We start from the raw sequence: 13,133 nt of genomic DNA, 5'->3' as shown, positions 1-13,133 counted from the left end.
ACAGTGAAACTCTGAGCCAGTGAAACTCTGAGACAGTGAAACTCTCAGGCAGTGAAACTCTGAGACAGTGAAACTCTGAGACAATGAAACTCTCAGACAGTGAAACTCTGATACAGTGAAACTCTCAGGCAGTGAAATTCTGAGACAGTGATATTCTGATACAGTGAAACTCTCAGACAGTGAAACTCTGATAAAGTGAAACTCTCAGGCAGTGAAACTCTCAGGCAGTGAAACTCTCAGGCAGTGAAACTCTCAGGCAGTGATATTCTGATACAGTGAAACTCTCAGAAAGTGAAACTCTGAGACAGTGAAATTCTGATACAGTGAAACTCTCAGGCAGTGAAACTCTGATATAGTGAAACTCTGATACAGTGAAACTCTGATACAGTGAAATTCTGATATAGTGAAACTCTCAGGCAGTGAAACTCTGAGACAGTGACCTTCTGATACAGTGAAACTCTGATATAGTGAAACTCTCAGACAGTGAAACTCTCAGGCAGTGAAATTCTGATACAGTAAAACTCTCAGACAGTGAAACTCTGATACAGTGAAACTCTCAGGCAGTGAAACTCTGATATAGTGAAACTCTCAGGCAGTGACATTCTGATACAGTTAAACTCTCAGACAGTGAAACTCTGATACAGTGAAATTCTGATACAGTGAAACTCTCAGGCAGTGAAACTCTGATACAGTGAAACTCTCAGGCAGTGAAACTCTGATACAGTGAAACTCTCAGGCAGTGAAACTCTGAGACAGTGACATTCTGATACAGTGAAACTCACAGACAGTGAAACTCTGAGACAGTGACATTCTGATACAGTGAAACTCACAGACAGTGAAACTCTCAGACAGTGAAACTCTGATACAGTGAAACTCTCAGGCAGTGAAATTCTGATACAGTAAAACTCTCAGACAGTGAAACTCTGATACAGTGAAACTCTCAGGTTGTGAAACTCTGATATAGTTAAACTCTGATACAGTGAAACTCTCAGACAGTGAAACTCTGATACAGTGAAACTCTGATACAGTGAAACTCTCAGGCAGTGAAACTCTGAGACAGTGAAACTCTCAGGCAGTGAAATTTTGAGACAGTAAAACTCTCAGACAGTGAAACTCTGATACAGTGAAACTCTCAGGCAGTGAAACTCTGATATAGTTAAACTCTGATACAGTGAAACTCTCAGGCAGTGAAACTCTGAGACAGTGAAACTCTGATACAGTGAAACTCTCAGGCAGTGAAACTCTGAGACAGTGAAACTCTCAGGCAGTGAAATTTTGAGACAGTGAAACTCTCAGACAGTGAAACTCTGATACAGTGAAACTCTGATATAGTGAAACTCTCAGACAGTGAAACTCTCAGGCAGTGAAATTCTGATACAGTGAAATTCTGATACAGTGATACTCTGAGAGTGAAACTCTGATACAGTGAAACTCTGATATAGTGAAACTCTGATATAGTGAAACTCTCAGACAGTGAAACTCTCAGGCAGTGAAATTCTGATACAGTGAAACTCACAGACAGTAAAACTCTCAGACAGTGAAACTCTGAGACAGTGAAATTCTGATACAGTGAAACTCTCGGGCAGTGAAACTCTGATATAGTGAAACTCTGATATAGTGAAACTCTCATACAGTGAAACTCTCAGGCAGTGAAACTCTGATACAGTGAAACTCTCAGGCAGTGAAACTCTGAGACAGTGAAACTCTCAGACAGTGAAACTCTCAGGCAGTGAAACTCTGAGACAGTGACATTCTGATACAGTGAAACTCTGATACAGTGAAACTCTGATACAGTGAAACTCTCAGGCAGTGAAACTCTGAGACAGTGACATTCTGATACAGTGAAACTCTGATACAGTGAAACTCTGATACAGTGAAACTCTCAGGCAGTGAAACTCTGATATAGTGAAACTCATATATAGTGAAACTCTGATATAGTGAAACTCTCAGACAGTGAAACTCTCAGACAGTGAAACTCTCAGGCAGTGAAATTCTGATACAGTGAAATTCTGATACAGTGAAACTCTGACAGTGAAACTCTGATACAGTGATACTCTGAGAGTGAAACTCTGATACAGTGAAACTCTGATACAGTGAAACTCTGATACAGTGAAATTCTGATATAGTGAAACTCTCAGGCAGTGAAACTCTGATATAGTGAAACTCATATATAGTGAAACTCTCAGACAGTGAAACTCTCAGGCAGTGAAATTCTGATACAGTGAAACTCTGACAGTGAAACTCTGATACAGTGAAACTCTGATACAGTGAAACTCTGATACAGTGAAATTCTGATATAGTGAATCTCTCAGGCAGTGAAACTCTGAGACAGTGACATTCTGATACAGTGAAACTCTGATACAGTGAAACTCTCAGGCAGTGAAACTCTGATACAGTAAAACTCTCAGGCAGTGAAACTCTGAGACAGTGAACCTCTCAGACAGTGAAACTCTCAGGCAGTGAAACTCTGAGACAGTGACATTCTGATACAGTGAAACTCTGATACAGTGAAACTCTGATACAGTGAAACTCTCAGGCAGTGAAACTCTGAGACAGTGAAACCCTTAAATAGTGAAATTCTGATACAGTGAAACTCTCAGACAGTGAAACTCTGTTACAGTGATACTCTGAGAGTGAACCTCTGATACAGTGAAACTCTGATACAGTGAAACTCTGATACAGTGAAACTCTGATACAATGAAATTCTGATATAGTGAAACTCTCAGGCAGTGAAACTCTGAGACAGTGAAACTCTGAGACAGTGAAACTCTCAGACAGTGAAACTCTGATACAGTGAAACTCTCAGGCAGTGAAACTCTGAGACAGTGAAATTCTGATACAGTGAAACTCTGATACAGTGAAACTCTCAGACAGTGAAACTCTGAGACAGTGAAATTCTGATACAGTGAAACTCTCGGGCAGTGAAACTCTGATATAGTGAAACTCTGATATAGTGAAACTCTCATACAGTGAAACTCTCAGGCAGTGAAACTCTGATACAGTGAAACTCTCAGGCAGTGAAACTCTGAGACAGTGAAACTCTCAGACAGTGAAACTCTCAGGCAGTGAAACTCTGAGACAGTGACATTCTGATACAGTGAAACTCTGATACAGTGAAACTCTGATACAGTGAAACTCTCAGGCAGTGAAACTCTGATATAGTGAAACTCATATATAGTGAAACTCTGATATAGTGAAACTCATATATAGTGAAACTCTCAGACAGTGAAACTCTCAGGCAGTGAAATTCTGATACAGTGAAATTCTGATACAGTGAAACTCTGACAGTGAAACTCTGATACAGTGATACTCTGAGAGTGAAACTCTGATACAGTGAAACTCTGATACAGTGAAACTCTGATACAGTGAAATTCTGATATAGTGAAACTCTCAGGCAGTGAAACTCTGATATAGTGAAACTCATATATAGTGAAACTCTCAGACAGTGAAACTCTCAGGCAGTGAAATTCTGATACAGTGAAACTCTGACAGTGAAACTCTCAGACAGTGAAACTCTGATACGGTGAAACTCTCAGGCAGTGAAACTCTGATACAGTGAAATTCTGATATAGTGAATCTCTCAGGCAGTGAAACTCTGAGACAGTGACATTCTGATACAGTGAAACTCTGATACAGTGAAACTCTCAGGCAGTGAAACTCTGATACAGTAAAACTCTCAGGCAGTGAAACTCTGAGACAGTGAACCTCTCAGACAGTGAAACTCTCAGGCAGTGAAACTCTGAGACAGTGACATTCTGATACAGTGAAACTCTGATACAGTGAAACTCTGATACAGTGAAACTCTCAGGCAGTGAAACTCTGAGACAGTGAAACCGTTAAATAGTGAAATTCTGATACAGTGAAACTCTCAGACAGTGAAACTCTGTTACAGTGATACTCTGAGAGTGAACCTCTGATACAGTGAAACTCTGATACAGTGAAACTCTGATACAGTGAAACTCTGATACAATGAAATTCTGATATAGTGAAACTCTCAGGCAGTGAAACTCTGAGACAGTGAAACTCTGAGACAGTGAAACTCTCAGACAGTGAAACTCTGATACAGTGAAACTCTCAGGCAGTGAAACTCTGATATAGTGAAACTCTCATACAGTGAAATTCTGATACAGTGAAACTCTCAGACAGTGAAACTCTCAGGCAGTGAAACTCTGAGACAGTGAAATTCTGATACAGTGAAACTCTGATACAGTGAAACTCTCAGACAGTGAAACTCTGAGACAGTGAAATTCTGATACAGTGAAACTCTCGGGCAGTTAAACTCTGATATAGTGAAACTCTGATATAGTGAAACTCTCATACAGTGAAACTCTCAGGCAGTGAAACTCTGATACAGTGAAACTCTCAGGCAGTGAAACTCTGAGACAGTGAAACTCTCAGACAGTGAAACTCTCAGGCAGTGAAACTCTGAGACAGTGAAACTCTGATACAGTGAAACTCTCAGGCAGTGAAACTCTGAGACAATGAAATTCTGATACAGTGAAACTCACAGACAGTGAAACTCACAGACAGTGAAACTCTGAGACAGTGAAACTCTCAGACAGTGAAACTCTGAGACAGTGAAACTCTGAGACAGTGAAACTCTCAGACAGTGAAACTCTGAGACAGTGAAACTGTGATACAGTGAAACTCTGATACAGTGAAATTCTGATACAGTGAAACTCTAATACAGTGAAACTCTGAGACAGTGAAACTCTCAGACAGTGAAACTCTCAGACAGTGAAACTCTGATACAGTGAAACTCTCAGACAGTGAAACTCTCAGACAGTGAAACTCTCAGACAGTGAAACTCTGATACAGTGAAACTCTCAGACAGTGAAACTCTCAGACAGTGAAACTCTCAGACAGTGAAACTCTCTGTTCTCTCGCTCTGTGCAGAGGCGTTCAGGCTCTGACACGTCCTACAAAAACCCGAGGGACATGACAAGAGCAATAATATGTAGGAGACAGGGGAGACACGACGATACAATGCACAGCATAGAACAAGCTCTGATCTAGGTGGATGAATCAAAACTTGCTTTGAGTAGATATTGATAGTGGGTTGTTGTCAGGCTTTGTTTGGACTGAGACTTAAGTTTCATTCTCTGAGCATCAACAGGAGAGGCAGTTGACACGTGTCACACCCTCTGTTGATTGCAAGCTGAAAATCTGGGGTGGGATTTTCACGAGAATCCAAGTTTGAAAGAGTCTGAATCCAAAACTGCAGCAGAACAAGCTCTGATCTGAAAACTGGGAAGCGTCTGACGCTTCAGCGTGGCCACAGAGCCCGGGCATCCATGACTACTGCTTTGCCTATTTTCTCTATGTGCTACAAAGAAATCTCTGTCATTCATGGGAACAGGAAAAGACACATCTGTCATAGACAATGAAATCTTAACAACTTGTCTCTGCTTAAGAAAGCCTCTTCAACCCACCCTTCATTTACTTTTGGCCTCTGGGACTGTCAATCTGCTGTGAATAAAACTGAATTCATCCAAGCAGACATTCAGGTCTTGCCCTGACTGAAACCTGGATCCGCCCAGAAAATACACCAGCTGCTCTTTCTGTTGACACAGTGTTCTCACACACACCCCGCTCTGTTGGACGTGGAGGTGGTACAGGTATCCTAATTTCTAATACCTGGAAATTCAATAAACTCTTCCCACTGAGCAACAACTCCTCATTTGAATATCACACAATCTTGGTTACTGCTCCTATTAAAATGTACATTGCTATCATTTACCGCCCACCAGTGTGTAATCTGAATGATTTTGTTGTGGAACTGGACATGCTACTCTCAGAAATCCCTGATGATGGAACACCACTGATTGTAATGGGAGGCATGAATATACACACTGATAAAGCCCAGGCAACAGACTTCCTGTCCTCATTTGACCTCACGCAGGTCCCAACTCCTCCTACCCACAAAGCTGGCAACACTCTTGATTTAATCCTGACTCGGAACTGCTCGACAGCAAACCTGACTGTCACCCCTCTATATCTATCAGACCACTTCTTTATTCAATTCACAATCTCCTTGCCGGAACTCCCTCAGGCACACCCACAAATGGTGTCATACCACCAAAACATGCGATCGCTCAAGCCAGCTCAGCTGTCTAACGAGGTAATGGCTGCCATGCCTGCCCAAAAGGTCTTTACCGCACTCTCTACAGACGAGGCTACAGACACACTCTGCTCCACACTAGCCTCATCTCTGAACAAACTCTGCCCTCTGGTGTCCAAACCCGCTCGCAAAACCCACCCTAGCCCATGGCTCACGGAAGTCATAAGAGAGCAAAGAGCAGGACTGAAGTCAGCAGAGAGAAAATGGCAAAAATCCAAACAGTCCGCTGACCTCAATGACTATAAGCAAAGACTTGTCTCATTCTCCTCCAGCCTGAAAACGGCCAAGACAACATATTATCAGAACAAGATATGCAATGCCACAGATACAAGAAAAATGTTTTCTGCTTTTAACTCACTGCTTCGACCACCTCCTCCTCCACCCTCCGATCTGTTCACACCAGACATGTTTGCCTCGTATTTTACTGAAAAGGTTGCAACCATCAGTAACCAGTTTTCTGAGCCTGACCAACTCAGCCCAAAGGCACCAACCAGAAGTGCCTCACTCGACTCATTCTCCTCTCTGACTGAGGATGAAGTCTCTAAGCTTGTGCTAGACTCTCGGCCCACCACCTGTCCTCTGGACCCAATACCGTCAAGCCTCCTGCAGACCATTTCCTCTCCGCTTAATGCTGCACTTAAGCATATCATCAACTCCTCTCTGTCAACGGGTGTGTTCCCCACCGCATTCAAGCAAGCTCGGGTCACCCCTCTGCTCAAAAAACCCACACTAAACCCAGCCCAGGTTGAAAACTACAGACCAGTTTCTCTTCTGCCCTTTCTGTCAAAAATACTTGAGCGCACAGTCTTTAAGCAAGTCTCTGAGTTCCTGTCCAGAAACGATCTGTTTGACCCAAATCAGTCAGGCTTTAAGCGGGGCCACTCTACTGAAACTGCACTACTGTCAGTAACAGAATCACTACGAGCTGCCAGAGCTGCGGGTCAGTCCTCAGTTCTATTACTGCTAGACCTGTCTGCTGCCTTTGACACAGTCAACCATCAAATCCTCCTATCCACGCTCTCTGAACATCTCAGGATCTGCCCTCTGCTGGTTCGTGTCCTACCTCTCTGGGCGATCCTTTAGAGTGTCGTGGAAGGGAGAAGTGTCCAAAGCGCACAGCTTATCCACAGGGGTACCTCAGGGGTCAGTGCTTGGTCCCCTTCTCTTCTCCATATACACAAACTCACTTGGTTCAATAATCCGCTCTCATGGCTTCTCATACCACTGCTATGCTGACGATACCCAGCTCTTCCTGTCATTCCCACCAGACGATGTTACAGTCTCTGCAATAATCTCATCATGCCTTACTGATATCTCTAAATGGATGAATGAACGGCACCTTCAACTCAATCTTTCAAAGACTGAGCTCCTTATCATCCCAGCCAGTCCCTCTATGCAACCACAGATCAATATCCAGCTTGGAACAACCAAACTCATGCCCACAAAGTCTGCCCGGAACCTGGGTGTCATGATTAATGACCAGCTAACTTTTAAGGTTCAAGTAGCCTCGATTGCCCGGTCATGTGGATTTGCCCTGAACAACATCAGGAAGATCAGACCTTACCTGTCAGAACTACACAGCTCCTGGTATAGGCTCTTGTGATATCACGCATCGATTATTGCAACTCTCTACTGGCAGGTCTTCCTACATGCACTATCAAACCTCTGCAAATGACTGGTCTTCAACCTTCCTAAAAGAGCACATGTCACTCCGCTGTTCATCTCCTTACACTGGCTCCCAGTTACTGCTCACATCAAATTTAAAACTCTGCTGCTCGCTTACAAAACACCGACAAAAACGTCTCCTCCTTACTTTAACTCTCTGATCCAGGTCTACACCCCCCACCCCCCCCCCCCCCACCCCCCTCTACTACACTCTGCCAATGAAAGGCGTCTGATCCAACCTTCACAACAGGGTCCTAAGTCTCTGACTAGACTCTTCTCCTCTGTCGCCCCCCGGTGGTGGAATGAACTTCCACACTCCATGTGATCTGCAGAGTCCCTCTGCACCTTTAAGAAAAAGCTAAAGACCCAGCTCTTTCATGAATACCTACTAACTTAATGATGATGGTCTCCATATTATTGATGATGATGATGGTAATGACGATGGTTTTTGTTTGATAACGACGACTTATAAGATGGTTTCTATACTGATTAGAGCTCTCAAGAACTGCCCTCAATGTTGTGCTTTGCCTCTGGTCACTTCCTGTCAGCACCTGTGTGTCCAATCGGACTCAAAGCTGATCGTTTGCTCTTACTGACATTGTTCCCTTTTTTCTAGATCCTTGCTTGTGTTGTTCTTACTCTCTGATGTACGTCGCTTTGGATAAAAGAGTCTGCTAAGTGAATTGTAGAATTGTAGCATAGACAGAGACAAAACAGGCAAGCAGGGAGTAATAATAACGTTTAGCAATTTTGTGTGTTGAGGGTGTTGAAGGGCCCTGCTTGTGTGTGTGTGTGTGTGTGTGTGTGTGTGTGTGTGTGTAATTCAAGTGTATGCTTGTATTTTTTCTTTTCTTTTTTTTTCACTTTTATTCCTATTTTTCTCTTTCTTCTTTCCTTCATCACATTTTTCTTTTCTTTTATTTATTTATTTATTTTCTTCCTCCTTTTTCTTCTTTCCCCTTTCATCCTTTCCTTCCCCTCTTTCTTTCTTTCTTTCTATATATATCATTTTTATTACTTAAAATGCCCCTGTCTCAGTTGCCCCCAGACCCTGCGGAGGGGGCCAGCTGATAGGGTTGCCTACTGCTACCCTCCCGCCAAGCTTGAACAACCCCCAGACCTGATGGGAGGGGATCTGTTTGTGTTGGTGCTTGGAGGTATCATCTGATTAATTTCTTTAAGGCACAGTATTTTTATCATTGCAATTGTTCTTTTTTTTATTTTTATTTTTTATGTATTTGTATGTTTTTGTATTTGTTATTATTATCGTTGTCCTGAAGTCTATCCTTTTTTAACCTTAGTGTTTAAAGATGAATCACTGAGAGGATGGAGGCACCAGGAGGGGCTAGAAAGCATATTCAAAACAAAGGGAAAGAAGAAAACTAGAATAACTGAGGAATGATAAAATAAAAAAGAACAAAAAAAGTGGGTAATGGACCATATCAATTGTATTCCAGTGTAGTGTGTTGTTGGGTTATGTATTGATGACAGTAGTATAAATAGTGCAGATCATGTTGTAGTAATAATATTGTAATTTGTCCGGATTGTTTGACTATGATTTGCTAGTGTATCATTTTAATTCTCATTATCTTGCCTTCTTCACTCCCCTCAACATACCACTAATACCAGAAAAAGAGAAAAATGATAATAATAATGATAGTACAAAATAAATAAATAAATAATAATATAAAAGAAAGAAATATATATATATTTATATATATATATATATATATATATATATAAAGCAAGAGAGAGAGAAAAAAAAAGAATAATAATATTAAATAATGGTAAATAATAGAGATAATATTAATATTTGAAGCAATTGTTACAGGAGTGTACAGTAGTAATTATGATAATAATAGTAAAAAGAAATAGTCAAAAACTTGAAAACAGGATTAAATGCAAAGATTTTGATGAAGTCATGAACTTTGTTGCACCACAGATCCTCTGAAGGACCATCTGGCTGACAGCCAGCTCATTAAAACCTCATTAATCCTGCTGAGGGGAAACAGAATGTGAGCTACAATCAGAGTGTGGACGTGATTTAAGAGGATTCAGTTCCTTGGGATGATTACGAGTGAAGAGGAGACCAACTCTGTCACCATGAAGAGTTTGGGCTGTTTGATCAAAAAGGTCAAAGTTCAGGTGTTCCTTGAAAGGGCTCTGACATCGGGCAGTCTGAGTGATGATGTTGATGTTTTCACCAGCTTTATTACATCATCATGTTTCTGTCCAATCAATGTTTCTGACCTCTAACAGGAATGCTCAGGAACATAGACATACAGAAGTAGATATTACAATATGACTTATGAGAACTCATATGAAAAGTAAGTCAGGTGTAACACCTGTTCACCTGCTGCTGCTTCTAAAACAGTGAACTACATATAGATATATTAGATATAGATATCCAACTACATATAGATATATTAGATATAGATATCCAACTACATATAGATATATTAGATATAGATATCCAAATGTAATGGATAAAAATCTTTTATTGGATCCAAGTTAAAGACAAGTTAAATGCACTACTTAGTTATTAACCTGTGTGTGTGTGTGTGTGTGTGTATGTATGTGTGTGTGTGTGTGTGTGTCCGTGTGTGTGTGTATGTGTGTGTGTGTGTGTGTGTGTGTGTGTGTGTGTGTGTGTGTGTCCGTGTGTGTGTGTATGTGTGTGTGTATGTGTGTGTGTGTGTGTGTGTGTGTGTGTGTGTGTGTGTGTGTCTGTGTGTGTGTGTGTGTGTGTGTGTGTCTGTCCGTGTGTGTGTGTATGTGTCTGTGTGTGTAGAAGAAGAAGAGGAGAAAGATTGACCGCAGTATGATCGGAGAGCCGACAAACTTCATCCACCTCACACACATCGGCTCCGGAGAGATGGCCGAGGGTCTGCAGCCGGTGAGACACAAACACCTGTCTGTCTGTCTGTTTACCTGTCTGTCTGTCTACCTGTCTGTCTGTCTGTCTGTCTGTCTACCTGTCTGTTTACCTGTCTGCCTGTCTGTCTGTCTGTCTGTCTACCTGTCTGTTTACCTGTCTGTCTGTCTGTCTGTGTGTCTACCTGTCTGTCTGTCTGTGTGTCTACCTGTCTGTCTGTCTCTCTCTCTCTCTGTCCTAAATAAATGATTTTGCTTCATGTACACAGGCTGTCGATTTAAGTGTGTGTGTGTGTGTGTGTGTGTGCACAGTCAGGGTCGGTTCAGGAACAAATGAGGTCCAAATGCCCGAAGACGAACGGCAGGAACAGCCTGTTATAGCTGGTAAATATGTAATATGTAAAAAAGTATTTGTGGTTCGAGGAGAGCGTTCCTCTGATGTCTCGTCTGAGCGCCGGCGTTGAGTCAGCGTTTCAACGTGTCGAGAAACTTTGTTTCTTTTTATTTTTTCAGGAGAAAGTGAAAGTGGCGTTAACCCGCTGAACGACCTTCTCGTCTCTCCTCGCTGACCTTCACCCTCCTCTGATCAAGCCTCGTCATCTCACTGCCCAACGGAGGTTTCACCCACCCCGGCTGCCTCTCACTGGAGAATCCTGCTGAGCTTCTTTTCTACGTCTCAGGTCCAAAAACAAAACCTCAAAGGCAAAGACTACATACATCTCCCAGCATGCCTTTGACATCAGAGAAATAAAAAATAATCATTAAAAAAAGGTTAAAAAAAGTCCAGATGTTGTTCTTGTGCCCAACACTAGAGGGCAGACATGATGACATTTTCCCATACTGACCGATGACATCACTGGAAACTATTTCCCCTGAATCCCTTTCTATTCAGGGTATGTCGATTAAAGACAGAATGTCTGTATTTAAAAAAGAAAAAACTGGAAAGGAAAAAAATCTCTTCAAATAGTTTAAAACGACTGGAAAAAAGACTAAATTTCCCAGCATTCCTAGAGACATTTTTATCTGAACTCACAGTCCAGGAGAGCGTGTGTTTGTGTTATTCAATCCCACAATCCTTCACTCTTTCCTGGTGGAAAGTCCCTCCGACAGCTGTTGTATTACTTCCGCAGTGGACTACATTTCCAAGGATGCTTCACTTTGATCAGCTGTTCCCTTCATTCAGCCACTCAAGGATTATTATAATTATTTTATGGTTTATTTTTGTGCCTCCTCCTCCCCCCACACAGATTCAGTGATGACATCATCGGACTTCAATTCCTAGGATGCCTCACTGTGGATGATTAAAGACTCTTGTTTCAGGAGGCGGGACACTTCCCTGAACGTGTGTGTGTGTGTGTGTGTGTGTGTGTGTGAGGTCAACATTCCACTCAATAGAAAACATAAAGCCTTGTTAGAAAAAGACTCGTTTTGATGTTTCACACACGTCTGTTGGACTACAAAGCTGTGGGTCGGGGCCCCAAACAGGTCAGAAAGTGATTGATTTTGGGGTCGTTTGAAACATTTCATGGTGAAAGAAAAGTTTAAAATCTTTTTATTTTCTGATTTTTCTTCAACATGTTTTTTTTTTTGACATTTTCTTCTAAACAAACATCTGGACACAGCGAGCCGATAAACTCTGATGTTTGAAACGCTGAGGAGAAAAGCAGCAGCCTTCATGGGGGGGGGGGACGACGACGACGACGACGACGACAACATGCAGGTTTATCTTCCGCTTTGACCTTTGACCTTTGAGAGGTCAGATCCAGACCCCGGCTCTCATGTTCAAACCCGCCAGTTTAAAACGTCTTCAATATTAGTTTGCTAATGTTAGCAAGAAATCAAACAGAGACCCTCCCCTGGCAGCCCTGCAGCGTTCTGCCCCCCACCTGAAGCCCCCAGAGAGCTGGCCAATCAGAAGAGAGAGGCCACATTGGGAGGGGGCCTTAAAAAGACAGACGCACAGCGACCACGAGGGGAGAATCTAAAATTAACCCTTTAACTGTTCAGACCCCCCCGACCCGTCCCCCCGACCCATCCCCCCGACCCATCCCCCCGACCCGTCCCCCCCCCGACCCGTCCCCTGCCGACCCATCCCCCCGACCCAACCCCCCCGACCCGTCCCCCCGACCCGTCCCCTGCCGACCCGTCCCCCCCGACCCATCCCCCCGACCCGTCCCCCCCCCCCGACCCGTCAACATCCTGCTGAGAAACTCTTCTTCACGTGTTTTAAATGTGACAGAAGCATGGAGTGTGTCTTCTAAAAGGTCAAAGGTCAGGTCCAGATGTTTGTTTCACACATATTAAAGAGCGTGCTGAGAACTGAACCCGTGTCATGTTTTTACCTTTTAGGACAGGAAGTGATGACAGCTGTTGTCTACATTACGTCACGGTGTTTCCCCCGACACTGTGGTGTCATGCCACTTCCTCCCTGCGGCTCCAAACGTCTCGTGGTGTGTTCACTGGACCCTTCGGA

General features: G+C 42.8%; 1 protein-coding gene and 1 long non-coding RNA gene across 2 annotated transcripts in view; one reads left to right on the top strand and one right to left on the bottom strand.

The window, feature by feature from the left end:
- Positions 1–12,984, top strand: part of cdc42se1 (CDC42 small effector 1) — a 35,123-nt gene extending 22,139 nt beyond the window's left edge. Inside the window, exons 3-5 of the mRNA XM_061059767.1 lie at positions 10,578–10,682; positions 10,973–11,044; positions 11,174–12,984. Of these exons, the coding sequence (XP_060915750.1) occupies positions 10,578–10,682; positions 10,973–11,041 (174 nt within the window). The 3' untranslated portion in view covers positions 11,042–11,044; positions 11,174–12,984. The remainder of the gene's footprint in view (positions 1–10,577; positions 10,683–10,972; positions 11,045–11,173) is intronic.
- On the bottom strand, positions 10,461–10,820 carry LOC132991150 (uncharacterized). Its single transcript, XR_009676153.1, has 2 exons — positions 10,734–10,820; positions 10,461–10,701 (listed from the first exon to the last, which is right to left on the bottom strand). It is a non-coding gene; the product is annotated as an uncharacterized LOC132991150 (long non-coding RNA).
- Positions 12,985–13,133: the final 149 nt, after the last annotated feature.

Source organism: Labrus mixtus, chromosome 16 (assembly GCF_963584025.1).
Source record: "Labrus mixtus chromosome 16, fLabMix1.1, whole genome shotgun sequence".
NCBI classification, from domain to species: domain Eukaryota; kingdom Metazoa; phylum Chordata; class Actinopteri; order Labriformes; family Labridae; genus Labrus; species Labrus mixtus.
Note: the sequence above shows the minus strand (reverse complement) of the source record. Positions and strands in the feature narration are given on the sequence as shown.